Source organism: Manduca sexta, chromosome 7 (assembly GCF_014839805.1).
Source record: "Manduca sexta isolate Smith_Timp_Sample1 chromosome 7, JHU_Msex_v1.0, whole genome shotgun sequence".
NCBI classification, from domain to species: Eukaryota; Metazoa; Arthropoda; class Insecta; order Lepidoptera; family Sphingidae; genus Manduca; species Manduca sexta.
In genome coordinates, this window is record NC_051121.1 from 815456 (window position 1) to 843267 (window position 27812).

General features: G+C 37.0%; 4 protein-coding genes across 6 annotated transcripts in view; 1 reads left to right on the forward strand and 3 right to left on the reverse strand.

The window, feature by feature from the left end:
• Positions 1-124: 124 nt before the first annotated feature.
• LOC119188584 (methylcytosine dioxygenase TET3-like) lies at positions 125-4693 on the reverse strand. Its single transcript, XM_037436304.1, has 3 exons — positions 4646-4693; positions 1029-2612; positions 125-997 (listed from the first exon to the last, which is right to left on the reverse strand). The coding sequence occupies exons 1-3, from the start codon at positions 4691-4693 to the stop codon at positions 383-385; spliced, it is 2247 nt and encodes a 748-aa protein (XP_037292201.1). The 3' UTR covers positions 125-382.
• Positions 2399-17669, reverse strand: LOC115447425 (centromere/kinetochore protein zw10 homolog). Of its 2 annotated transcripts, XM_037436335.1 has the most exons (6): positions 16091-17588; positions 15395-15598; positions 14924-15069; positions 14653-14775; positions 14149-14383; positions 2399-2612 (listed from the first exon to the last, which is right to left on the reverse strand). In XM_037436335.1, the coding sequence occupies exons 1-5, from the start codon at positions 17586-17588 to the stop codon at positions 14171-14173; spliced, it is 2184 nt and encodes a 727-aa protein (XP_037292232.1). In that variant the 3' UTR covers positions 2399-2612; positions 14149-14170. The 2 variants fall into 2 exon arrangements, with proteins under 2 accessions (XP_037292232.1, XP_037292231.1); XM_037436334.1 differs by lacking the exon at positions 2399-2612 and having other exon boundaries at positions 12913-14383; positions 16091-17669.
• LOC115447431 lies at positions 17659-20451 on the forward strand. The gene is made up of 6 exons (XM_030174467.2): positions 17659-18458; positions 18597-18808; positions 18890-18942; positions 19203-19301; positions 19417-19517; positions 19931-20451. The coding sequence occupies exons 1-6, from the start codon at positions 18400-18402 to the stop codon at positions 20028-20030; spliced, it is 624 nt and encodes a 207-aa protein (XP_030030327.2). The 5' UTR covers positions 17659-18399; the 3' UTR covers positions 20031-20451.
• Positions 20452-20498: 47 nt separating this feature from the next.
• Positions 20499-27812, reverse strand: part of LOC115447429 (hemicentin-1) — a 44589-nt gene continuing 37275 nt past the window's right edge. The window contains exons 36-46 of one of the 2 annotated variants that reach the window (XM_037436336.1): positions 27465-27692; positions 26314-26476; positions 24568-24684; positions 24122-24216; positions 23744-23872; positions 23016-23111; positions 22383-22476; positions 22078-22194; positions 21468-21596; positions 21005-21130; positions 20499-20673 (exon numbers count right to left, since the gene is read on the reverse strand). In XM_037436336.1, coding sequence (XP_037292233.1) covers positions 20561-20673; positions 21005-21130; positions 21468-21596; positions 22078-22194; positions 22383-22476; positions 23016-23111; positions 23744-23872; positions 24122-24216; positions 24568-24684; positions 26314-26476; positions 27465-27692 — 1407 coding nt within the window. In that variant the 3' untranslated portion in view covers positions 20499-20560. Of the gene's footprint in view, positions 20674-21004; positions 21131-21467; positions 21597-22077; positions 22195-22382; positions 22477-23015; positions 23112-23743; positions 23876-24121; positions 24217-24567; positions 24685-26313; positions 26477-27464; positions 27693-27812 lie in introns of both variants that reach the window. The other variant, XM_030174465.2, reaches the window with a different exon arrangement.

Here is a 27812-nt window from a genome sequence, read left to right on the forward strand (position 1 = left end):
GGGTCCAGAGCCCATCGGTCCTATACCTGTACAGACGAGAGATCGGAAAGGGAAAATTATTGAGTCTTCATAATTTTTTTTCACAATTCCACATACCTGAAAAATATTAATAAAACACTCGGAATATCACAGCATCATACATTTACTCAAATCGATGTTTATCATTCCACACAAACACAACAATAACTTATCTAACGTAGTTTCTACAGTAAGGTACTACAACGATAACGTTTAATCTAAGACTCTGATATACAATGGGAATTATTTTAAACTGTTTGTAAGGTTTTGCCAGATACATTAAAAGCAAATTTCGTGATAATTTTTTCTTCCTTTACAAACTGTTTGAAACAATAAGCCCTTTATTTACAACATTAAAATTAATTTAACTTTTAGTACCGACTGTTGTTGTGTCGGGTTTGTCCGAGCGGGACTGGAATCCTGTGAATCCAGTATTCCCGTGGACAGTCACCGTGTGGTGCGGGCTACTAGTCACATGGTCTGTTGATGACACGATGTTAGAAACGTATTGATCGTCATTATATATTTGGTATGGGTGGTGGATGTATACCGGCACTTCGATTGGCACCTGAACCGGGACTTTCACGGGTACCTTCACAGGATACGGTACTTTCACCGGCACTGGTATCCGCTTTTCAACCGGATAGGGCCTCGGCACGTAAACCGGCACTCGCTTCTCCACTTCCACCTTTTGCGGAACAAGAACTTGAACGGGTACGGGCACCTTTTTCTCGACTTCCACTGGGTAGGGTACTCTCTTCTCCACAGGGACTGGTACCGGATGGGGAACCTTAACCGGATAAGGCTGAGGCACCGGTACTTTCACATGAACGTGTCTGATTACTTCAACGGGTTCCTTTACTTTTACCTGAACCGGATAGGGCACTTTAGTTTCAACTGGGTATGGTTGTGGGACCAACACTTTCACCGGTACTGGGTAAGGCACTTTTTGTCTACTGGAACTGGCACCGGTACCGGCCTGTCAACCGGGACCGGTACCTTCACTCAACTGGATAGGGCACCTTCTTCTCCACGGGTACTGGCACGGGATGCGGTACTTTCACCTGAATATGCTTTATCACCGGCACGTGATGCACTATCGGGTAAGGTTTAGGCACGTATTCCTTCTCGACGACTTTCACAGGTACAGGATGAGGTACTTTTATGCCTATCGGGTACGGGACCTTCTTTTCTACAGTGACGGGATACGGTACCGGTTTCTCAACCACCTTTATTTTCTCAACGGGCACTGGCACTTTCTTTTCAACGGGCACTGGGTAAGGCTTGGGAACCTCCACCTTGTATGGAATTTTGACAGGTTTCTCAACAGTTTTTATGTATCTGTGATGGTGGTGGTGATGATGATGTTTGATTTTGGTGACTACCTTCGGCCGACTGTGGCTACCATCCGTCTGAAGGTCCCCGTACAAGTAGGGCGTGGGCGTGCGCACCGGATTCGGGCTGTAACCAGAATAATACGGGTTCAGTTGGCGTTTTCGTTTAAAGAATACCATTTTTTTTCTGGTCATTGCCGGTGCGGCGCTGGGCGGTACGGGGACCAGTCCGAATGATTGTAGGTATAGAGTTTGCTTCCCAGCCGGTGTTACACCGTTCTCTACGATGTCTGAACGTTTGGCAATTGGCGTCGGGACTGGCTTGTGAAGCTTGGGGAAATGCGACGGTACCATCGGCACCCAATCGTTGGGGCCTATAGCCGTGAAGTTGAGCGTTGGAGTGGTGGTAGATTTTATTTTGGATTTCCTCGTCACCGGATGATAGCTTCGCGTAGTTAGCGAAGGGGCGCTTGTCGTCGTCGTCTTAGTAGTATTTCTATGCACGAATCTAACTCGCTTGACGCTCTCTAATGTGTTGTGATCAGTTTCGTCTAATGTGTTGTTGATGTTTGTCGTGTTGCTTGTCACTGTGGTGTTGTGTAGAGTCGTATTATCATTTTCTATCACCCGTTTGGGCCATATTCGTTTCGTCCTGAGTACCTTCGTGGTGGTGGTCGCCTCTGTGGAAGTTGTGGTCGTTGTTGTTGTTGTCATGTTGTAATAATTCGGCGGTCTGACAAAGTCCGTCCTGATGCCGTTAATGGTTTGCACCGGCAAGCTGAACTTAGGACTTTTCGCGACAGTGGCCTTAGCGTTGGACGCTGCGAACACCATCGGCCTATTGATGTAATAACGTTTTTGGAGGTGTGGAGGTAACGGTATCACTCTAGGAAACTTATAAACTGAGTTTGGTGAGTGATGTAACTTCAGTGGCGGTTTTGGGTAGTGTCGTGGCGGCGGTATTTTCTGTATGTGTCCGTAGTACGGGCGCGGTATGTCCATGTAGTATATTTGTTTGCCCAATTTGTCGGGTGTGATGGGCGGCTTGCTGGGCGGGCGCTGTTCCGGCTTGATGGTTTTTGTTTGCGGAACAGTCGCGTTGGTGGCCGTCGCGTTGGGTTTAGGGTTTACGTACTTGGGCTCGATGATGGTGACGGCTCGGAGCTTTGACTCCTCGGCGAGCTGATCGGCCTTGGTGTCATCGTGTGCCGCAACTCCACTTCCGTAATTCACGATCACTAAAGCGATCAGGATTGCCGTCTGCAACAATAAAACCGTGAGAGTATTTAATGTAACAAATCATTCCCTAGGCTATGTACGGATTAAAAGGCCTGTTTTCCGGTACGGTTTTGAGTGCTAACATTTTACAGCAGAAAAAAGTATGTATCCGCTGATCACTTTAAGCAATGATTGGGAAATTTTTCATGCTCGGGCAATGGAAAGAATTTAATATGAATTTAAAATATAATAAATCTTTATTAGCAGGTACATAATATGTATTTTTCAGTGGTATGTAAAATACATAGTATTTTGTTTACCGTAACACACTCTTTGTGATTATTATAAAATCACACCTGTAAGAGCATTATATGTGTAAGAGTAATAAAGCTGCAATTAGTCGAATGTACGATTGGTTACTTTATCTCTTAATGTGATTTTGCGCTACTACCAGAATGCAATGTAGCGTAGAAACAAGTTCCAAAGAAATCGTGGGTTTTTTTAATCAGATTCTTCTTTTTTATAACATCGGATAATGACATAAGGTTTAAATTTAAAGTGAAATGTTTAAACGAACAATCGTTAATTATTGTAACTAACAGTGTCTAGGAAACAACATCGATCAATGTCTCGTCAGCAAATAAAAATGAATTAAATCCATATTAATAATTGATAACCGTGATAAAACAGACCATTATAGTGGAATAAGCCACAAATATGTCAGTCTTTTTGTGATAAATTTTTTCTCATTGTTTTTTAAGTAATACAATTGGCATGTGCGTGTGTCTTCTTACACGCAAGCGATTTCCGTATTTTACCGTTTAAGGTGAAGTGATACCATTGTTTATTTAGCTTTTTTGATGTCCAGGAAAGTATTTAACAGCTGTTTTTCCGTTCCGGCGCAGCGGAACCGGCTTACTTCCAAACATTTGATTAATTGTATTTTAATAACGATTATTTTTAACGTTGGGGCTTCCCTCTATTTAATATGTATAGCAAAATACGATATTATATTAATTTAAGTGTTAGTGATTTTTTTTATAAATAATCATTTCAGCGGAATTCTTTGTGAAATTACAACAGATTTTTCCAGATGGCATATAAAGTGGCCTCTACGACATTTGGATGATGCAGATATTTCGCATAGATAAGCGTCTTCACGCAATATTAAATAGTGTCACGCAATATAAAATAATAAAAAGTTCTAGAAACATATTTTCGTCTCGGCCCAATGCTCGCTCCAATGATGGTATATTCCCGATTATTGACTTTGGGCCGTAAAACCGATGAAATCATCGTGGTGAAACCATTCCACTCACCCCGGACTGGTGGTAGCGATAGTGGTTTTTCAGCTTCAAAAAAGGTTAGATTTTTTTTTTAATATTGTTCTGCGGTACTTATTCAAATTTTCTTCAGTGACATATTTCTGTATACGATTCATAATGAAGTGACCGTTAATCAGTTACTTAGATAAAATCATAAGATATGAATAAAATAAAATTTTGCTCTTCGGCACATTATTACATTTACTTATTTAATATAATACACGAAATTTAACATATTCTGTTGTAGGTAGCCAATAGAATCTAATTTATAGGCATTAATGCTCAACATTAAGAGATATTGAAAGCAAACTTAATTAAATATCACCAATATTTATTACATAAGCTTTTATGTAATGCACAATTTTCACCGGAATTATAAAAAAATAAAAGGTCAAAGATTAAGTACATCGAGATGATGAAGAGAGGAAAGTGTATTTGTAGCCAAGATTAAAGTAGATTTTTACGTCAATTTTTATTTATGATGGTAGTAAATCACTTGATAGCGCAATTTTAAAATTTTCTTTCTTCCTTATCATTTTCACATATTTTTGCGTGTACTATGGTAGTTAATTACACAACATACACTGCCGGAACAAATGAACTCGATTGTAACACAAAAAAATCAAAACTTATTATTTTCACGCATAAACCACAAACATATTGCCACAAAGTTTTTGTTAAGCACTGCTATGTTTGAAAATCAATATCGTTACAAATCACTTCTTAATATTTCAGTTCACAATCACTCACGTCCAGTTTTTCAAAAACACTTTCACATTGGCGCCAAAAAGCCGCCATTAAACGTTTTGTTGTTGCACTGAATTTTGAAAAAAAAGAGTTTTTAATTGACTATACCTACCGATAATTGGTTCATAATGCGATACCGTTGGCCGGTCGCGGGCATGCACGTAATGATGGGTGCTAGGAAATGCCACCCACTTATATAGCATTCGCGTAATGGGTGGATGAGTTTCGGGACGATTACTTTCTCTGCCAATGCCAATATCATCTCAATCCGTCAATAGGTATATTCTTACCTTTGACAAGGGTTTTCCTATGACCTACGCAATGTTTGTTTATGTCGGTGCCTAGTAACTTGCATTTTTACTTTGCTTGTATTAGAGCATCTTACTTTGTTCTAAAATTAAATAGATATACTAGTCTACTCATGCAAGTTTCAAAGGGATTGTGAACGTTATATTTTATTTTAAATACCAATACCTTATAATATTATCTTGTACCCTTTAAAAATTGGACCAAGACAAGTTTGTCCAGCGTAGATGTGGTAACACAATAAAGTACATGAACTACGTAATACCGCATGTCGGTAGGAATAGACACAGCACAAAAAAGGGATTTTCAGATAATTCCACGGACATTTTTACACGAGAAGCAGAAAATGACTGTGGCTATGTGTAAAAATCCGTTTCTGGTGTTATGACTCTTTTTACCGATGTACGATATTATGACTTATCATGGTACCGAACTTTATTGATTATATATTTTTTTTATTACAGGTATCTTTAATATTCGTTCAATAGTATCCAATCCAATCCAATTTATTTTATTTGGCTGTATCGTTTATACGATAATTATGCCAATGTCAAGTTTGAAAAGCATTGTCATTGGTAGAAGACACACGTGCTATATGTCAAAAAAGGTCTTAGGCCGGGTGAATATGAAAACAAAGATAACATATACGAATGAAATAAAAAAGCAAAAGAAAAAAAACCTTGAATAGTAATAATTACTAAATTGAAAGTTCTTAGTAAAACTAAAATAATAATGATAATTATATCAACCGTGACAAAATACATAAAAAGACAAAAATATATAATATATAAGTACTAACATGACAGCTACGCATGTCACGTTTACCTCTACCCTCCATAATCACGTTACATGTTATTATTTATTATGTAAGGTTATTTTCTAATAAGGTTATAATTTAATATTATTAATTAAAATATATTTAATAAGTTCATATATAAAGGGAGAATCAACTAAACTTAATAAAAGGACATGTTGACAGGTTTCGAGATATTTGAAGGAAGACAATCATACAAAGAATAAGAAAGGTTAGGACATTTAAAAATATATGATCCACAGTTCCTTCTTCCAGACCACACTCACATAATGAGTGATCCCTGACTCTGATTTTATTTAAAATACAGGAGAAATTATGTGACCCAGACGCAAGCGAATAACAGTTGAGGTAGCATGTTTGGGAAACTCACGATATTTAAAAACCATGGTTTAGCAGGGATAGTCTGCTGAATGTTAAAATATCTATGACCAATAAGAGAGGAAGAACTTTTCCAAAATTCTGTCCATTTTTCTTTCAGATGAGATTTAGTCCTCCAATTCCGAAGGAGTCACGAGCGAAACTTTCATTCTACGTACCAAGGCCAAGATTGATAGCATCCCTGGCCTGTAAATCAACTCCCTCGTTTCCTGCTATGCCGCCGGTGGGAGGGAATCCATGCAAGCCTAATATCTAAACCAAGTGTAAGGCTTTTCAACAACTGCTCTCTAATTTTTAGAGTGATAAGAAAGTTATCTCTAGTGCGAAAAGGAATTTTAAGAAGGTCTTGGAGGCAGCTATAAGAGTCTGAGAATATTATTGTTTTCGGGACCTTATGTGATCCAACGAATTTGATGGCTTCAAGCAGAGCAATAGCTTCACCCGAAAATATGGTCCAGGTAGAGGGACAACTGAAGCTAAGGGTGATCCGATACCTGGGAATCCACACAACAACACCAACGTTTACTGAACCCTCCATTTTAGAGGCGTCTGTGTAAATATGGAGCCAATCTTGCCAGTCGGTCTTTAAAATGTTATTAAACACCCTATCTGCTGCAGGTAAATTTTTAGTTATACCTAAATTTAATATAACCTTGGGTTTAAGAATAAGAGCTTCAAATGGAACACTAAATATGGGATTATGGGGAAATTTAACTAACGGTCGATCTAGCCTACTAAAATTAACATAGGATTTCAACAAACATGGCAAGTCCTTATGTGCCCAATAATCACAATGGGGTACAATTAGGGATAAATTATGCAGCTTCGGGATTAGGTCATGATTGGAATACTGAACTATATTATAAAAAATCTATCAGCTAAAATTGTCTACGAAGGAATAGAGGAGGATCTAAGCATTCAACCTGAAGAGCATTAATAGGAGAGGAACGCATTGCTCCAGTAATTATTCTCAAACACTTTGATTGGATTTTGTCAAGTTTTCTAATAGCCATTTTGTTACAGGGCTCAAGCAAAAAAGCACCGTAGTCAAAATGGCTTCGAATAATCGCATTATATAATAACTTTTGAGAATATGGATGTGAGCCCCACCAGACACCCGATAAAGAGCGCAGAACATTAACATTCCTTTCGCATTTTTTCCAGGAGATATGGTTGAGATGATGGACCCCAGATAATTTGGAATCTAAAATGACACCTAAAAATTTAACTGAATTTTGAATAGGAATTATAAGACCATTTAATGAAATTTGAATATTAGGAATAATCCGTTTTCTAGTAAAAACAACAACCGAACATTTAGGAATCGATAAAGTCAATCCGTGATTAGTAAGCCAATCGTTTAGGTATGTAATAGCTGAATTGAGACGGAATGTGATTTCAGAGAAGGAACAGCTTGATGTATATAAAGCTACATCGTCTGCATATTGCAATATATTACAGAAGCTATTAACCGATTCGCTCAGGTCGTATGTGTATAAATTATATAGTATTGGGCTTAATACCGAACCCTGGGGTAAACCCTTCCAAATTTTTCTAAAAGGTTGAAAATTTCCTTGATATCGGACAGCTATGAAACGATCCATAAAAAGATTGCATTTGAAATTAGTTAACCTCACAGGAATACTCAGATTGTGCAACTTTTGCCTGAGTATTGGAAGTTGAACATTATCGTATGCGGAGGCAATATCCAGAAATACACCTACTAGATGTTCACCCTTCGATAACGATAACCGTATGTCAGTAGTGAATATACTGAGGCTATCCATGGTACCCATAGACTTCCGGAAACCAAACTGAGATTTTGAAATAATATTTCTCTGCTCTACTATCCATTCAAGGCGATTTTTAACTAAATGTTCTGCTATTTTTGCTAAACAAGACGAGAGGGCAATGGGGCGATAAGCAGATGAATCGGAAGGGTCTTTTCCCGGTTTTAAAATAGGGATTATAACTTGAGTCTTCCAGGCATCAGGAATACGGCCCGATTCAAAAATTTTATTGATAATACTCAAAAAATATAATTTTGAATTATTAGAAGAGTTTATTATAAAGAGTATGGTATACCATCCAAGCCCGGAGATGAATCGCGCAGATTACTGAGAACACATTCTAGTTCGGAAAAAGAAAAACTAGCGTTCATTCCGTCAGAGGGATCATTCAGATGCTCGGACAACGTGACTGATTCCTCAGACGGTACATAAGGAGGGGCTAGCCTATCCATAAACTCATTTAACCACGAAGAAGGGTCATGGCTAACAATATTAGGATTTTCAAAAGAGAGCCTAAAGGATTTAATCTTTTTCCAAACCACGGAGGAAGGTGTGCGAGGGGAAAGGCTTTCACAAAACCTTATCCAGCCATTTTTCTTCTTTTTCCGCAGCAACCTTTTTGTACATATGCCGAAGATTTCTGGAAATCCAGATAATTATCATAGCTCAGATCAAGGGAAAAACGTCTTTCTGCTTCTTTACGAGTGCGAACACTTTCGGAACAGTCTGAATCCCACCAGTGGGGAGAAGGTAGTTTATTTGTAGAAGAATTTTTCAATGGAATTGTCACATCAGCTGCAGATTTAATTGCCACTACAAATTGATCGTAACATGAAGGGAAAGAAAGAATCAGATATCAGCGGTAATAAATTTAGCTTCATATCTATCTCACTTTGAAATTTTTCCCAGTCTGCTTGACTAGTTCTATATTTTAAAAGAGGAGTTACCAGTTTAGGGGGAATAGATTCTTGAGGGATAGTAATAAGAATAGGAAAATGATCACTACCGTAGGTAGACGGTAAAATCTTCCAAATCAAATGAGAAGCTAATTGAGGGAGCAAAGGCTTAAATCTACAGCACTAGGATTTTGGAGAGGAGATACTCTACGCGTAGGAGACCCGTCATTTAATACACACAGGTTTAAGGAATCAAAAGTTTCTGTAAGATGTAGGGGGGGGAAAGAGAGTCACAATTAAAAGAACCCCACATAGTATGGTGAATATTGAAATCACCAAGAATAATTAACGGTCCAGAAAAGAAAGATAATAGGAGTTAAGCTCTGTGATTATATGTATACTGGGATGAGGGATATATATTGATACAAAAGTTTTATTCATTGTTTTAAGGCAATAATATTAAATGTAGAGGAGTGAGATGGAATGGTTATACGGGAGAAAATAATATCTCTCCGTATGAGGAGCGCCGCTCCTCCATATCCATCGTCTCGGTCGTCACGGAGGCATGAAAAACCCGATATTCGAAAGGTCGAGCCCGGGCTCAACCAAGTCTCCGAGACAGCCAAGAGAAATGGTTGATATTTGTTTATTAAATGAATCAGTTCATGTTTTTTCGAGCGTATTGATTTACAATTCCATTGAAGGATGTTGAGGGATGGAATTTTACGATTTATAGAAATGAGCAATTGGTTAAGCTTATCAATAACAGTGTACGGTAATGCATCGTCAAATTTAGAAATGATATTAATTAAAGTGGACACTAATAGGGGAATTAAGTTATCCTGAGGGACAGATTCTGTTGATTCTGTTATAGCACAGCCGTTAGGCAGACAGGATGAGTGTGCGCGTAATATTAGCATGGGATTCTTTATCATAAGAGTTACTTACGGTAGTAAAAGGAGAACGGTTTATTAGAACAGTCTTTTTATGAGATGTGGAGCGAGGGCTGGTATGGATGTTTTCCACTGGAGCATAAGATTGGCTAGACTGAGAAGGAATAATTTGGGCGACGTCTGAATAAGATCTTCGGACAGCAGGAAAGCGTAGTGATGCTTCAGTATAAGATATATTATCCTGAGACATAATAATCTTAATCGACTTTTGCCGGGAATGTTCGGGGCATATTTTGTTGGTGGCGAAATGAGAAGCAGAACAGAAGAGACAAGTAGAGCTCACTTCTGAGACTGAGCAATCCTCACCGGAATGGGGTTGTGCACATTTATAGCACCTAGCTTTTGATCGGCATTGTTGCTTTACATGTCCAAAACGACAACAATTATTACATTGAATTGTTGGGAGATTATAAATCTGTACAGGAATTGCCATAGAAAAACAAAAAATCTTTTCTGGTAGCTGCTGTCCTGAAAAGTCAGTACCACTGTTTGAGTAGGAACCCAAACAGGGGCACCTTCAGTAAAAGTTTTACGATTCAATCTTCTCGCTTTGATAACTCTTACGCTATTTTGTGACATTTCAATACCAGAAACCAGTTCCTCCATTGTCCAATCTATGGGTACATTACGTACCGTTCCCATACGGGTGACGTGGTAAGACGGTATTACTGCTGACAATTTTTGAGGTCCTAGTATCTGGCTAGAAATAAATGAATTGGCTTTTTCCGCACTTACAAACTCAACTGCTACTCGGTTACGCCCCAATGCTTTTATGCCTCCTTTACTTATGCCACCTATATTATTTCTAAACAAGAGTTGGGCAAATTTCATTGCTTTTATGGTAAATCCAGATGCAGTGTCAGGTTCGAGTCTTGAGACGTGAACTAGGAAAGGACCAATGTCTTTGTCAGTGTACTCTACTTTTTTATTATTAAAATCTGGATTAATGTAAGTGTGTTGGATTGAGGTGTACACTTCTACGGTTTTTTTAGAAGGAATGGAAAGAGGCTGACTGGAGCTTGGGCGTTTACGCTTATCACCTAAGGATGCATTTGTCGAGACAGATGGAGTGGAAGGAGAGGATCCGGGGAAGAGGATCCGGAGGGTCTGGTGGATCATTCATGGCGAAAATTCGTTAATATAATAATAATAATAATATATATATATATATTTTTTTTTTTTTTTTTTTAAAAAATATATGTATTTACTTACCAATACTAATACTTAATATAAATTTTATTTACACTAACTAAATACTTAAATAAATGAAAACCTTCAAAATCAGGAGTCGAGAAATAAACCGGAGACACGTGTGCCCTCTAACCTCGACTTGATCAAAGTCGTTCAATAGTATCATAAGATCTTCCGTTGACATCCCCGAAGTGACAACCAAAAGCAACCACGATAAGGCGAGTTTATTTTCATCCTCAGCTCAGGCTCAATATCAAGCGCACAAATTCTAATATCAGAAAATTAATCGCAGTATTTCGAATTTAAAACTCTTACCGTACATCATATCAGTGGCGAAGGGTCCATACATAGCCCGAGTCCTTCCCTTTTGTAATTTATGTAAAATCTAATTATCATTCGAACGATTTGCAGGCCGTATTTATGCGTATTATTAGAATACATAAGTTTTGTCGAGTTCCCTATCGGAAAATTTCATCCTTCGCCATTGCATCATATTATTGCGTTCTTCGACAGAATATTGGATATGATCAATACCTGCTGAGCAGTGGCATAACTGCACCGTAAAAGGCCCGTGGCAAATTAATCGAATGGAGTTCCTCCTAACCTGAAAATTATCCTATATAGATTTTTACGACGACCTTTTTTTGATCCTAATACATAAAAGTTTGTTATTTTTTATACATTTTGGACTTCCTGAAATCGGAGACCTTTTTGCCCATAATGGCCCCTTATTGTTACGTTACTGCCACTGAGCATACGCTTAAAATTGTATAGCTCTTATAAACCTCATTGTTGATCCTTCTTACTAAATTGATAATGGTAACAGGTAGTTATGGAGTAACTAAACGCACGTCAAATAAACTAATGACCCGATTTCCCGCCAAACCTGTTAGGTAGTTATCCAATATGGCGGATCGAAACTGCAGCAATATTAGTTTTACAATGCACATTTCCCTATTTCCGGTCTTCCGCACGCATCAGTAACAACAATAAATTATTCTTATGCAACCATGTAAATATTGCACGCAAAAACAATTGGAAGGTGTTTCTTGGGATCGATCATGCATACAACATTCTCGATACGCTTACCGCTTGATTAGGATTATCGAATCGTCTATAAATCAAACATCTAACCCGAAAAAAATACTGTTATTACACAAGCTTGTGTAAGTTAATAGATCTATTCAATAAATTTCCGATTTACGCAGTTACTTACTATAAACGTTACCTACTTAAATTACGTTTACGTTTAGAAAATTTGCGTTAGTCATATTTGTTTTTTTTTTTATTTACCAAGTGCCTATACCTATTACTTTCCTTCATAATAAAAGGCTTCTGAGAAGCCATTAACAAAAATACATTATAATATATTGGTTTCTCCATTTTCTCTAGGAAATAGGAGTTATATGTACTTAAGTAAGTATAGGGCAGTAATGAACAATAAAAATGTGTCGTCATCACGTACATTTTAAGTACAGGCAACAATGGCGGAAGAATAAGAAAACAGTTTTTACGTGTTGCACGAAATCCGTAACATGCACCTCGCCTCGGCTACGGCCTACGGGTTACAGCAGAAATCTATATGTTTAAAAATAAGGAAATGCTGTGCTTTGGTAAGTGCAATTAAAAGGTTCGAAAAAAAAATTTTTTTCTCAAAAATCTTTAAATACCGGCATTTTATTGAGGTACGGACTTCCATACACAGAAGGACATTCTCCACCAAGTAGGTGATATTAACTGATCTGAAATAACTTACGACACAAACATGATGCGTTCGCTGGGATTGAATTCACCATTACAGCCTTCATACGAATTCTCAGTTAGGCACTTTGATGTTAGCTTATTACTGTTTTTAAAACCTATCTACCCTCCGTTTCCAATGTGTCTATCTCGTTTTTATATAATTATGTTTGTATTTATAAAATGAAATAATAGACTATGCTTTAATTATAACAATTTTATTATATGTATTTACAATAAATATCACAAATACCTTTTAACGGCTTCATATATATTACTGATCGAATCTAAACGAAAACAATAGCCCGGCGTACTTTGCGTGTGGTTAAGTAGAGATGAAGAAAATGTATTACAATAAAAACATGCTGCCATTGCTGTATAGCATATATATGCTCCTGCCATTGCTGTATAGCATATATATGCTCCTGCCATTGCTGTATAGCATATATATGCTCCTGCCATTGCTGTATAGCATATATATGCGCCTGCCATTGCTGTATAGCAAATCAACTGATGATAAATGACATGGCCATTCATTGTCATAATATTTCCAACAGGTAATAGAAGAACTGACGAAGAAATTAGGCCGCATGAAAACTGTAGATTGGGTAAGTAAGTGGCGGCCTTAGGGGGTGAATCTGGCAACCCTAAGCCTCGCGCTTACAGTATAAGCCTCACACCGCACTTTAGCTTTTTTTAGCATCTTACCTGCAAAACTGTTGAACTCAGGTAGCGGAGCCTCGCGTTTCGCGTATAAGCCTACTTTACGCAAAATTTCCTTTAAGTCCATTATGCCATCCGAATGAGATCGAGCTGGCCCATTTAAGGGAGACAAGACTGGTCAGAAAAGAGCCTACGCTATTGAACACGAATAAACATAATTTTATGTTCATTAGTTATTTACCTAATGCTTGGTTATTACTGTTATGTCGAATACTTTCCTTTCCATTAAATAATAGGTAGGTATTTATCAATATAAAATACATTTAAAAACCTAAACTAATAATAGGCTTGTATCCTACACTACTGGGATGGAACACACTTGGCGAAAAGTAGGTGCCTTGGTTGCGCCTCGGCATACACCTTCGGGGATAAATACGTGATGTTGTGTGTGAGTGTGTATCCTACAATATGAGAGCGGCGATAGCCTATTTGGGAGTGTAACGGACTACTGAGACGGAAGTCCGCAGGTTCAAAACCCAAAAACATACACCTCTGAATTTTCTAAAAAGTTATGTCCGTATTCTTTGTGAATTATCGCTCGCTTCAACGGTGAAGGGAAAAATCGTGGCGAAACCTTCAAGCCTGAGAAGTTCTCTATAAGAATTTTCCAATCTGCACTAGGACAGCATGGTGGACTAAGATCCAAAACCCTCAAGAAGGCCCATGCCCAGCAATGGGATATTATAAAATACAGGGCTGATATATTACATCTTACATTATCTTACTATCTGAAGAACTTATTGTATTTCCTTGAGTATCCGCAGCCTGTATTTGTCGTTGGGGAATCTCATCTTTATAATCTGCCGAACTTCCTCACATGTGTATTGCTGGAACTCTTTTTTATTATTGTTCCACAACTCAGATATTTCTAGTAGTTGTGCCTTCAGCAACTGTGGGAGTTTGATAAACTTGCTCCATATGTTAATTTTGTTTTCGAATTTGACTTCTTCCTGAAATGTTAAATAATTTATTATATTAATTATTTATAAAATTGATTGTTTCTGTATACATGAAAGATGTTTATTGACTTGTATTTTTTTATATAGGATTTGGACCTTTGAGCATTACATCACCTTGGAGCATCATCACACCTGTTGTCACCTTTGCAATAGGGCAATAGGGTTCTATGTAACAATATATTAAAAAGGCATGAAGAATCTTGTTGCTCTGAGATGACTATACCTTTAGTTTGTAAAAAAAATTAAATAATCAAATTTACCTCAAACAGCCCAGTGGCCTCCTCTATCGTATCTTCAACCCTCAGAGCGAGCATGTACACCAACTCTTCATTCAGTGGCTTGTTATTGCCAAATATTCTATCCAGTACAGCTTGACATAAAGCCTGTGTGATAAACATACTGATTTAATTACTTGGTCTGTATCCTAGAACATTAGAGGAAGTTTTAAACTAATAAATACAAAGGCTTCATGATTCAAGATGTGATACAAATATTGATTAGAAGAAATTATCAAATATAACTATTTCCCACCTGTACAAGTGTACACATAGCCAACTCATACATCCTCGCTGGTAGGATGTGCAACCAGGCCGCCTTGAGGTCCCTCATTAGTGTGAACGCACTGTTGATGGCACAATCCAACTGCTCGTAAGTTTCGTACGACCAAGCTGATGAATCTGCCAATACATAATTAATTGAATTACTAATTTTTGGTAGAATGACTGGAGCAAACAAAAATTTTCACATCATTAGAATTTAATTTTATTATAATTTATTTTGCTGACATGAACAACAATAATAAAAGATGTTAAATAAAACTACCTGAGGATTGAGATCACACAAGATAATTTTAATGAGAAATTTAGAGTAATACAGAAACAACAGCACTATCAATGACAATAGACAATGTTTTAAAAAAAATGGCTTACTATTAGAACCCTAAAACTCCATAATATCAAAACTATTATAAAAACGAATGTTTATGACATTTTAATAATTTACCTTTAGATTCAATACTCTGCACAATATTGTGCTTTTGGTGTTGTAAATATATTGACATCTTCTCCAGTCCAAGCACCCTCAGGTCTTGGACACACTCCAACAGAACAAGAATGAGATGATCAGCTAATGGCCTTGGAAGGGTGAGGCTCCAGGGAGGGCCAAGAAGACCATGAGCCAGGTAGAAACAGTTGTTGAAAAAGAGACCTGCAACATAAAATAAATAATTTATGAAAAAGTTTATGTTATAGAATCCTATCACTAGCCCAATTCTAAAATTCTATGTAATATTTGATGTGTAAATTAAATTAAATACCTATATAATTTGATTCCAAGTCTTTTTCAGTGAAAATGTCTAATAATCCCAAACAATTAATAGAGGGTGAACCATGAATTATTGTCTTTTTTAATTGTCATCATCCTTAAAATTTCTAATTACATTTTCACAACATCAGTAAAAATCAACATAGGACTTAGTAATAGTGAGCCAGTGATAAGACATAGTGGTACCCGCATGGGAAAAACCTATAATTCATGCAGTTATACTGCATGAATTCTAACGAGCAATATTTTAGCTCAAATTGTCCAGTTAGTTTAAAAAATAACTAAAATTAATTGGATTTTTTGACAGCTTTCATATTTTTAAACATATGCATTTAACATTTCAAGAATATAATATACATGTTCAATAGTACTTACCAATATCACTCGGACATGATTCTAAATTAGCTTTAAATTTCTTCGGAACAACAAATTGGTACATGACAGCAATGTCTTTTATGTAAGCAACCAGCTGTTTGCTATATTTGCCAGGCAATTTTGAGCTTTCCTCCAAGTGTTCAGTAATCATTTTCATTATCTGTATAATATTTTGTGAGACAATGCATTTCGGTAAATATATTGGTTTGTTAAGATCCCATATGGAATCTTTCTCGGAAACATCAAGTACAGAATTGTTCTTGTCAACTTTAGCACCAACTTCAATGGTACCGTAAGACAAACTTTCTGATAGTAAATTTTTTACGTCAGATAATAACTTGTCACATTTCTTATTATAAAGAACACATTCTGTGTCGTCAATGTACTTGTTTAATGGAGACTCTTCTGAGCTCACAAATTTTAACTCAATTAAAAATTTGTTAAATGCATCTAGTTCCACTACAATGTCTTTGTATGCTTTGTAGCTACTGTTGCATGATGGTAAGTTATTCCTGATGCAGTCTTTGATGATCTTGTTGAAGAATTTCTGCCGAATTGATTCTGCAATGACTTCGATAAATGTTTGCTCTCCTTCAAAATTAGAGCCTAGAGTGGATTGCAAAAACTCAAACACAGCCATCAGATTATTAAAAATTGTTTGGTAATTTGGCTTGTTGGTGTCGTTCAAATCAATTTTAATGTTGAACACTACCGCCCCTACATGGTCCTCAGTAAATATGTCACAGTTATGTCTTATAACATTATGCAAGAGCTGATTGATAAAGAATTGAGAAAACAGTCCCAGCTCTGCATTTATCCTCTCTGTTAAATATAATGTTTTTAATATCTTTTTCAGTAATATTGGATCACTTTGCTGGACAGACAATGAGTAGGTGAGGAAATTCATACCATTTTTCTCTGACCATGTGAAGATATCTTCCCACTCTATACTTGTCTGTGCTATGTAAAGAGAAAGTTGATTTTCAGCTTGTTCGTACATGTTTGATAAGGCATTTTTAACTTCTCCTTCGAAATTTAAACTGTTTAGCTGGTCTTTTAAACTTTTCACTGCTAGTATTGCTTCAGCATAGTTGAATCTGTTAAAATCATGTTCAGCCCTTTGTAAAATGTTTCTTCCTTCAACTGCAACACAGAAATCTTTAAAACCTTCAAAATATTTAATTAATTTCTCGCTGCAATTTTTAAATTCTTCGTCACTTGCTTTGAATTGTTCTTCATATTTCTTTATTTCATTCATACATTTATCGTAGTCGGAAAAGATGTTGGCTTTCCGATTTTTGAAATTAAGTTGTTCTAAACTTTTTGTTGTAGTAAAATTTACGTAAGTATCTACAAGATTTTGCTGTAATGCCCAGGATAAGAGTTGAATACGATCAGTTAGGTCTCTGATTGCCGGTAATACTTCTTCACGGTATTTCTTATGATCTTCCGTAGTAGCTTTATTGGCTTCTTGCAGTACGGCACTTAGCAAACTCATTATAATACTTTAGAATCAAATTAATATATAGTTAAAACTTTTGTTTCAGTTAGAACTAGCCCGATCATATTTAAATTTGAATTTGACATCAACACCTAGTGTTGCCAAATGTCTACGTTGATATACTCCAAATAGAGTAAAGAAATTCCCAAAATGTAGGGTTTAGACCAAAATCCTCCTAAAGTAATGGAATGCGCAACCAAAACAAAGTCTTAGATTTTTCATCTAATTTATACAAGTAAAGCAGTATCATTCCGTTCAGGAACGTTTAATTTCTTACGCCTAAAAGTCCCTAAAATCTCTCCCCATTACATTAACTTAGGGAAAAATCCTCATCTGGCAACTATGTATGTAGGAATGTCAAACTCAAGCTTTTTAATGTAACCGTTTTGTTATTGCTCATTTTTGCTAGTTTGTTTTGTTATTACTTGTCCATCAATCGCTGTACTTGCTAAAACTACTGTTATTATGTTGTCTTACGTTTACGCAAATGTTAGACATTAAAATAAAACTGTTTTACATTTTTTTCGTTTTACTTTTACTCCCGACGCTTCGAAGACTGCAGCCTAATGGGCAACTTCTTATGGAAATGGCTAGGTAATCAGGATAGAATAAATAAAAAATATAAGTTAATAAATGTTTGAAACATAATGCTTCCAGGTCAAGGATTATTTAAATGAATCTGTCTTTGAAGGTCACTTCTTCGTTACTAAGCAGCGGTAAAATCAATTGAACTTCATTCAGTAGCTTTAGCGTATTGAGAAAAATACACTGCAAAGCTTAGTAGTACTCTATTCCATTATTTGGAACCATGAACGACAGTGAAGTGGAAAATTTAAAGTCAGAATATGAACATGAGAAGACCTGCAGGTAACACTATTATTTTATGACTGGTGCCGTTGTTTATTCATAAGATACCTACTGTACATGTTAATTTGTCAGTAAAATTGGATAAGAAACGATACCAGCCGATGCGTATTTTCATTTAAAGTTTTGTTCTATTTTCAGAGATTCTGTGGCATGGCAGAACGGAGAACTCGAAAAGAAAATTATGCAAATGCAAGAAGAATTGCGTAAAGGCGATTATCCTTGGGATAATGACGAAGATTTGGTAAAAGAAAATTCTCGACATAAACTATTAATCGAAGCTATTGAAACGTTGAGAGAACAGTTGCCAATATTGAAAGATAAAATTAAGAGTGCGAAAATGTGTGGTCCAGGTAAAGTGGCGCCATCTATGAGCATAAACAATTAATACACTTATTTAAGTTTATAAATAAATTTTACTATTTTCTTTTTAGATTGCAAACTAAAACATGATGATCTCAATATTAACTTGGATATACTTACTCCGGTAAGAATTTCTGTTTTCATAAAAACTATTTTGTAATGATAGTGATAGAACTTATTCGTGCCCACATAGTAGATAAAGTAATATTATGTAATTTATCTGGTATGTAAATTCAATTATAATGTATAAAAAATTAAAGAAAGAAATTATTAGATTAATTTGTAATAAATTAGAAATGGTCACGCTAAATAATATGACTTGAAATAGATAAAAATCGAGAATTTATTTATTTATGGGATTAAACTATATATTTTTATGACCAGGCTGAATTGCTGCGTACGGTAAAGAGATTTGAGAGGCTCAAAACTGATTTGATAAGCACCCTTCGCAGTAAAGAGTGGCGCTTGGACTCTGAATCTAAGGTAAGAATAAAAATACAGTCCTTGTAGAAGGCAAACCTACGGTTCCATTTCCCATGGCACATAAAAAATAACATGCCTAAAGATATTCTGTGCTGAACTGGTGTATTGTCCTCAGCTGTTCGTCAGAGTAAACGACCAGAGAACGTACTTGCAGAACGAGCTGATGATATGCCACAACAATATAATGAGGCTGCAGAAAAACGGCTCCTATTGGCAGTGCGTATTTAGCAAATGACTGGCTCACTATTCCAAGGTCCTATGTTAATTTTGACTTATGTTGCAAAAATTTTAATTAAAATTTTCATGATGATAAAAATAGAAAATACTATTATGGTTCCCTATTTATTTATCTTTCGGGTTTATTAGAATTTTTCACTGAAATAGCTAAGATTGTGATATTGAATTTACACATCAAATATCACATAGATAACCTTGTAATAGTGAGCCAGTAAAATCTATATCATTATTGGGATCTGATACTCCCAACTCATTGCCTTGACTGATGATCTGGAAGCGGTAACCTAAAATAAGATAGACGATTTACATTTGGGAGATCTCCGCATGTTTTGTTTTCCTATTATACTTTCATACATTTTCTCTTTTCCCAATCTGTCGGCTTCATTTTCCAGAAACATCCAACGTAAAAACGACGAGAGAGTGCTGGACCCAAAGCGAGGACCGATAAAGAAAACATTCGGCACGGAACGACTGCCGCCGATTGTCACTTAAATGTTATTTAATTCCAGATACCTCACTCAGATATATTTATGGAATATACATAGTGTCCATCTTTCAAGTAGATGTTTGAATAATACTAATTAATTAAGTAATTGGTATATAAAATATGCACTAACTGTACATTAAAACTTACTAGAAAATATATTTTGTAAATCATAATTGCATGAATTTTCTCAAAAAGCAAACCAATTAAATACTAAAGTAGTAGTAATAAAATAGTTCTTTTCGTATTGTCAAATTATTATAGGCACAAAATGTGCACAATATAACGTAATTATAGTAATTAATATAAATAAGGTTATATCGCACTTTATTTATGGTCCTTCGAGCCGGACTTATGAGCGTCGTTCCGTAGCCGTTGAATGTACAATATTCGTGATTTTAGTGCCAGAAATAAAAATGAAAAAAATAGCGTCACATAGTATTTATTAATTTCATAAATATATTACACTATAAAATAAAGTATTTTAATTATTGTCGTGCGTTTTATTTCCGCAAAATAAATAAATATTTCTTAAACATTATGTTACTTTTTTTTGTTGTTTTGTAGGTTTATACCTCGTCGGGTATTCAATGGATGCGCTTAAATATTCACCGCTTTCTAGTTCTTCATACGGCCGCTGGTATGATGGAGCTGAAATGAATACCATATATAAATATCTTGTAGCAGTAAGAAATTGAAATTCATGACCAAACAACTGGCGTGGTGTTATAACGAATTAAGATACTCAAACTAAAGTCTTATTATAATTCGTACTCGTACATTATTACCATTTTATAAATTTCCAAATTTAATTTTAGGATATTATAAACACAAGTACATTCAAATACATTTTATACTTGTGTTAAATTATTTGAATAGCCTATATAAAATCCCCACCTCGGATCATAGTATTGCCCTCCCTCTACATTGAAAGCTGACTACGTCCTTGTCAGTAGATGCAACGACAAAGCTATATACTAACGCAGCACGCAGTGGTGTTTGTCTGCATGCAGGCGCAGATGTCGCGGGCACGCGCACACGTAGCCGCCCGCCACGTTCACGCACGCGAACTCGCAGCCGTGAATGTCTTGCTCGCACTCGTTTATATCTGCGGGAGAGAGAGAGACAGGTGCATTTCTGATTGATTTATTTAAAGAAATTTCCACAATATGGATAGTTTTGTGGAAAAGTATCGGCTTATAGATTTTTTTACTTTGCACTAGGTTTATTCCCATATTACTGCACAGGGCTGTGTAACAGGTTCACGTGATAACATCCAGAGACAATGGAACCTACCTTTGAAGACTACAAACCGAATCATTTTGCGTAGTAAACTTATTAAGGATGCAATGAAAATAATTTTATATTGTAGTCTCTATTCCTGTCCTAAGTTAATAAATAAACAAACCTAACGTGTTTATAATAAGGCACATTTTGGAACTTACCTAAACACCTCTGCCCGAGCCCGAGCGCCACGTACCCCGGCGGACACGTGCAGCGGTACGCGCCGTCCGTGTTGACGCACACTTGCGTCGAGTGACACTGGTTGTTCTCTATCACGCACTCGTTTATGTCTGAGAAATACATGTACTTGTGATTGACTCATAAGTCGGTTTTAGGTTATATTAAGTTACAGTGGCAAAGGGTCGCTATAAACGGATTTCTATCGGCTTCCCGTTTGTAATATATGAGAGCAAACTATTAAAACTACAGATATTATTAGCTAATAAATAATTTATATTTATAGCATAGTGGCCTAAAATTTAATTATAGTTAGTATCAGTAAATTTCACCTTTCGCCACTGATAAATTAATAGGTACCAAGGCGCAAGGTGAAAATGCTATTACTTCCCCTTCTAAATAAATCAGGGCACGTAGCTAAGACGCCTTTTTACAATCTTAAACATTAATGAAAAACAAAAATATGTTCCCATGCGTGATTGTAATGACATATCCAACATGATTTATCATTTGGTCATTCCTATATTTTTTTGTTTTTTATTGACGTTTACTATTGGAGGAAAGCTTGTTGGCTCCAGGCCCCAGAATACTGACCATCACAGGAGTTGAAAGTCTTATTGTGCCTGTATCCAGGGTCGCAGGGTCCTCTCTCGCTGTAGTCCAAGTTCGTAGTCACGTTCACATCGAAATACACGGTTGGTTTCTTCTCGCCTAAAAAAATTGGTCCTTCGAGCCCGATTACGTTTTTAACCTTGTTTTGTTTTATCAATGGCGTTCTTATCAGAGATAAAACAATTATTAGGGTTATGAAAATATGTATGTTTTAGTCTAGCTAACAAAATTTTAATATTAAGTATATTTTATTAGCAAATTTGCAATAATGTATTATCAATATTTACCCGCCGATATATAAAACTCTTCTACATCCGGCGAGTACATCGTTTTTATTACTTCAGGTTGCATTTCATATACTGCTTCGGGTAAGTAGGGGTTCTGTGAAAGAATATGATATTGCATTTACTATATTATATATATTTCGCGAAATGCTGCGATTCAGTTACTTTATTTATTGATATTTTTTTCAGTTTATTAACTGATATTTATTTTACATTTTCCATCAAATGGATTAAAACGAATAATTTGATTGCGCTATACCCGAATCGAGGATACTTTAAGAGTTGTGTATAGTAACAAGACAAATATTTAAATTAATCAAATATATTTATAAACTAGCTTTTGCTCGCGTCTTCGCCCGCGTGGTGGAGTTTCCCGGGATAGATAGTAGCCAGGGTCTCAAACTATCTCTATACCAAATTTCATAAAAATCCGTTCTGTAGATTTTGAGAAAATCGATAACATACAGACAGACAGAAATGGGGACTTTGTTTTATAATATTTCCAGATGACTCTCTCGACATTTGAATATTTCGGCAGGTCCGTCTGGAAATCTTTAGTGGAGGCCTATGTTCAGCAGTAGACTTTATGTGGCTGATGATGATGATGATTTATTAATTCGTCATAATGAACTTTACCGTTTCGTTTGAATTCTCTTTGCTGTCGTCGTAAACATCGTTGGTCGTGTGCGCTGGATTCGTGGGACACTTGGGGAGATCTGGACATTTCCTGATCTGTCAAAATAAAATATGTAAATATATGGTTTAATCTATCCAACATATTAAATGGCAGTAGAAGGAGTTTCTGCGTTTTATTATCTAATTAACTTATGTTAGTTGACGCATGTATCTTTCACGCCACTCTCAGAAACCACCTAACACATTTTAATTACAATTTGTGAATTTTTGATTTGGTTTCAGTTTGAAAAATTGCATAATTTTTAGCCTACTAGGTGGCGCTGTTTCTGAGATCTTAAAAGTTAAACGTAGTCCACATCAAATGTGATGTACATAGAAGGCGGTCTGTGACAGAACAAAGTCTGCTGGGCCCACTAATATATTATAGAATTAGCACGAATCAAGGTCTGGAAAACTAAAATGTTTTCTTGGGTATGTTTAAAAAAATAAACTTCATATGGGCCCATGTAACAATAGTCAGGGGGCTCTATTCCATCTACTGGGGCATATCCATCTTAATTTGAAATTATGGGTGTTGATAGCTGTGCAGGTAAGAGTCAAAAATCCCCTTATTTACCTACACGGCTTGCAAAGTTGACCTTCAATTAGAACACTTGTAATTGCAAAAAAACGGAATCACCCCGAAGACGGAATAGGGCGCCCTGCCTATATGTGTAAGGTGTCAGTACCTGCACGTTGTCCCCGGCGCAGGGCGCCCTGGCGGTGCAGCGCCGCGTGCGCGCCTGCGTGCCCGCGCCGCACGACGCGGAGCACGGCGACCACGACGACCACGGCGACCACTGCGGCCGGCGCTTGGACTCCTCGACACACAACATTTGTTCCTATATATATTTACGGACACGACAAACTGACCTCACTGCACTTGTTAGAAGTAGACTTCAGATAGTGACAAATGACAAGAGATCAGCTCTCGCCAGTCGACACAATTATGCCGGCCTGTTTGAAAACGAATATACACGAATTTCGAAACGTGATTCGCTTACGTGGGCCTGTAAGGTAAGTTTTACACTGAAAATAATATTATAAAATTACTGTAATAGATTTACCTCACACGGCGGCATGTTACACTTTCTTTTCTCGCTGGCGGGGCCTTTACACGCCGAGTCATCAAGTATTAACTTCTCCGATTGCGTTGACTTATCTACGAAGATAATTTTATGTTACAACAAAGGAAGGTACGTCTTCAGACTTTGGAAGTCCACAGCTGAACATAGACCTCTCCTAAAGTTTTCCATATCATCCTGTGAGAAGAGGCTTGCATCCAGGTTCCTTAACTTTATGAGGTCGTTCGTCCACCTTGTGTACAGCGTACACCAGTGACGTATCACGCAGTTGTTTTAAAAATCGATTTCTAAAAACGACATTACCCGCCACCGCCCGATTCATGCAAAAAGGCCAATCAGAATGAAGTTGTTTGACATATTTACAGATCAGTTATTTGATTAATTTATTCTTACTATTAAAGTTTAATTAGGGGTTGATTTAGTCTTACCGATAGTATTATTGTTCTCATCGATGAAGTGGCAGAATCTGGATCTCTCCTGATAGCCACGTCCGCAAGTGACGTTGCAAAGTGACCATTGCGTAAAAGGACTCCATTTGCCTGGCACTACACATAATAAATCATGTATTTATGTCAAATTTCGGTATTTAATGACAGTAAATAACACAAGATGTCTTTTTATACGTGCTTCTGATGGTAGGTCTCTCATATGTGAGAATCCGCATGAGTAGGTATCTCCGCAATGTCTATTGCTGCTGCTAAGCAGCAGTGTCTACACACTGCGTGTAGACTAACACTGTTGTGTTCTGGTTTGAAGAACATTGTAGCCAGTGTAACTACTGGACTGGATTACACGGTGGTAAGTGAACTGGGATTCAGTAGAATGTTGATTACCCTTCAGCAGTCGACATAATTATGCCGGCCTGTTGGAACGCGACACACTTACGTGGGCCACTATGGCGGGTTATAACACCTTATGTTCGGAGGTCGCTATCTGGGCGGATATTAAATATATCCTACCACCAGCAGAGTTCCGGCTTAAAGGACATTGTATCCAGCGTAATTATTGAAAATAAATCTTATGTCTCAGGGCGACATTAGATACTAACTGCCATGTTATAAAGAAATCATAATATTAATTTCGAAAGTATATGAAGTCTGCCAACCCGCATTAGACCAGCGTGGTGAACTAAAGCCCGAAACCTCTCAGTAGTGGAGTGCCCAGCCGTGGCAAAGGGTGAAATATTTCAAAAGGTAACCCTAAGCAAAAAAAATGCCTAGTTAAAATATCACGGCCAATTTAACAGAAAACAGACTAAGACAAACGTAAAAGGGACGCCGGTAGGAATCGGGTTGTATGGACGCTTCGCCACTGTGCCATAGAGGGGTATATCTGTCTTTTTGCAACAGAGGACCGGCCTATGCTTGATTTTGTACATTATTCTATATGTAATGGTTAATATTACGAAACAGAAGCACTACTGCGAAAACTGCATAAAAATTGGTTAAAAAATGAGTGAGTAATTCATATTTAAAATATTGTAATGTGCAGAAGTGGGCGCGATGTGGGGATATCGCTTCATCTCTTTCTTTCGCACGCGTCGTAATTCCCGATGACGTCACCTGTGGGTATTTCGTCTCTTTTCTGTTTCTTGTTAATTACCCCTTCCACCGAAATTCAAAGACTTATATAATTTGTTGATTTTTTTACCGGATTTCAATAATTCCTTCTGTGTTATAATTTATGTTATGTAAATAATTGATAATAGTAAAGAACAAAAATGAGTCCGGTACCCTATCACGGGCGCTCATATCGAAGGACAGCTTTAATGGCCGTATGGGTATATAGAGGACCTTTTGACTATTTTGGCTCTTTGAGCAAATACAGAAAACTTTTCAGCTTTATACATGTACTAGCTTTTGCTAATATTATATCTAACTAGTTGACCCGACAGACGTTGTCTTGTATTAACTATAAATTTGCAGCGCGCATTCTGTCAATCGCTGACAGATATTTCAAACTATTGACAGTTATATAAAATTAATATTTTCGTTAAGTTTTTTTAACTTTTCTAATTTACCGCGCAAATTTTTGAATTCTTTCCTTCATAAGAATCTCCTGACAATAACAAACACAACAAAAATAGTAAAATCGGTGCAGCCGTTCACGCGTGATGGCGTGACCAAGGGAAATAGGGATTCATTATTATATAGATTATAACAGTTTAATCTCACCCTGCACCGCCAGGTTGTACCTCCTGTGCGCTGTGCCCGCCTCGTTCTCGGCCACGCAGATGTACTGCCCCGCGTCGCGCGGTGTCGCGCTCCACACCGCCAGGAGACTGTTGCCTAGCACGCGGTGGATGTTCGACAGACTCTCGCTTAGGTACTGAGTGTCCTAGAGCGAAATAATGGTAATAGGTTCAATACTGGGAGTAAGTAGGTAGGCCATACTGTAATGTTAGTATATAACTCATGTAATGTATAGTATTAGGAAGACAGTCCAATAAAGAACCTGAAACCATCAACACTTCTCAACATATATCCATCCTTTCATTACAATGCAATCTCAAACGACGCGAAGTCCCATACGAAAGTAAAAAAAATAACACAAGGTCCAGGGTGAAGCAAACATTTTTTTCTCGGTTTTAAGAGTTGTCGGTAAGATCATAAAAAGGTCCTTCGAGCCACTGCGCGAGTCCTCTATAAGCGCGGGGCCCGGGGCGGTTTGCTTCCCCCTAAAGCCGCCTCGACCATGGCCGTGGCAATGCTGATCAGTAGAAAGCAGAGACCACTTTTCATTTGGCGCTCCCACACGCTAAATAAACTCTCGTTATATTGAAATAAAACTCGTTCTCGGGTGTTATCGCTTTTGAGGTTATTATTATATCAGTTTTTTAAGTTTTTGTCGAGGTTTCAAAAGAATTGTTGTTTTCAGGGTCACAGGGCGGTCTCGAAACGTGAGGAGAAACAATGCGAAAACTAGTTTTATTTCAATATCTTACTTTCGCATAAACATAAGGAATAATGAATATTGTTATGTTTGAGTCCTTGTTAATCGTATATTTCAAGAAGCTGTTTGAAGGACACTATAGCCCACGGGCTATGTGCGATGTTATGTTTGATTCCTAGTAATTACACGTAATTACTAGGAATCAAACATAACATCGCATGTCTTACAATGGGGATGTAGTACATTGGAAAATACTTTGCAGAAACTTTTAATTCAATACTCTGGACTCCACAGGTTATTGTGACGTTTAATAGCATACTATTTATAGGAGAAGCATATGTTGATTCAATGGATAATATAAATTCAGTGGAATTACTAACAACAAGGAATGTTAATTTTTTAAATAAAAATCACTTAATTGTAATAAACACACCTTCAACCACGTAATCTTCGGCGTCGGATATCCTTCAGCCTCACATTTCAGTACAATGCTCCTTCTCAGAGGCACCACGTGTCCCTCTATAATATTGCTTCCCTTATTCCCGGCGATGGATGGCGGCTTCCGAATAGTAACGTTAAACACTATCTCCGTGGTGCCGACCTTGTTGGTCATGATGCAAGAGTATTTACCGCTGTCTGAGACCTCAGTTTTGTTTATTATCTGAAAAATATATTTAACTCAAGTACAACTGACCAAGTCCACTGTTGCCTGGCGGTAGAAATAGAAAGTGCTATGTACGTATACTTTACTGGTGGTAGGTCTCTCATATGTGAGAGTTCG

What these genes read in the sequence shown, in the direction of transcription:
- LOC119188584 (XM_037436304.1), bottom strand. Translation starts at nt 4,693, where the DNA reads ATGGCGGCTTTTTGGCGCCAATGTGAAAGTGTTTTTGAAAAACTGGAC. An exon ending in GTGTTTTTGAAAAACTGGAC is followed by an intron (nt 2,613 to 4,645) that starts GTGAGTGATTGT and finishes TTATTGTTGCAG; the next exon opens with ACGGCAATCCTGATCGCTTT. An exon ending in AGAAGAAGGTGCCCTATCCA is followed by an intron (nt 998 to 1,028) that starts GTTGAGTGAAGG and finishes CCCGGTTGACAG; the next exon opens with GCCGGTACCGGTGCCAGTTC.
- LOC115447425 (XM_037436335.1), bottom strand. Translation starts at nt 17,588, where the DNA reads ATGAGTTTGCTAAGTGCCGTACTGCAAGAAGCCAATAAAGCTACTACG. An exon ending in GCAGAGTATTGAATCTAAAG is followed by an intron (nt 15,070 to 15,394) that starts GTAAATTATTAA and finishes ATGTATTGGCAG; the next exon opens with ATTCATCAGCTTGGTCGTAC. An exon ending in CTATGTGTACACTTGTACAG is followed by an intron (nt 14,776 to 14,923) that starts GTGGGAAATAGT and finishes TTTATCACACAG; the next exon opens with GCTTTATGTCAAGCTGTACT.
- LOC115447431 (XM_030174467.2), top strand. Translation starts at nt 18,400, where the DNA reads ATGAACGACAGTGAAGTGGAAAATTTAAAGTCAGAATATGAACATGAG. An exon ending in GAACATGAGAAGACCTGCAG is followed by an intron (nt 18,459 to 18,596) that starts GTAACACTATTA and finishes TTCTATTTTCAG; the next exon opens with AGATTCTGTGGCATGGCAGA. An exon ending in GCTTGGACTCTGAATCTAAG is followed by an intron (nt 19,302 to 19,416) that starts GTAAGAATAAAA and finishes TATTGTCCTCAG; the next exon opens with CTGTTCGTCAGAGTAAACGA.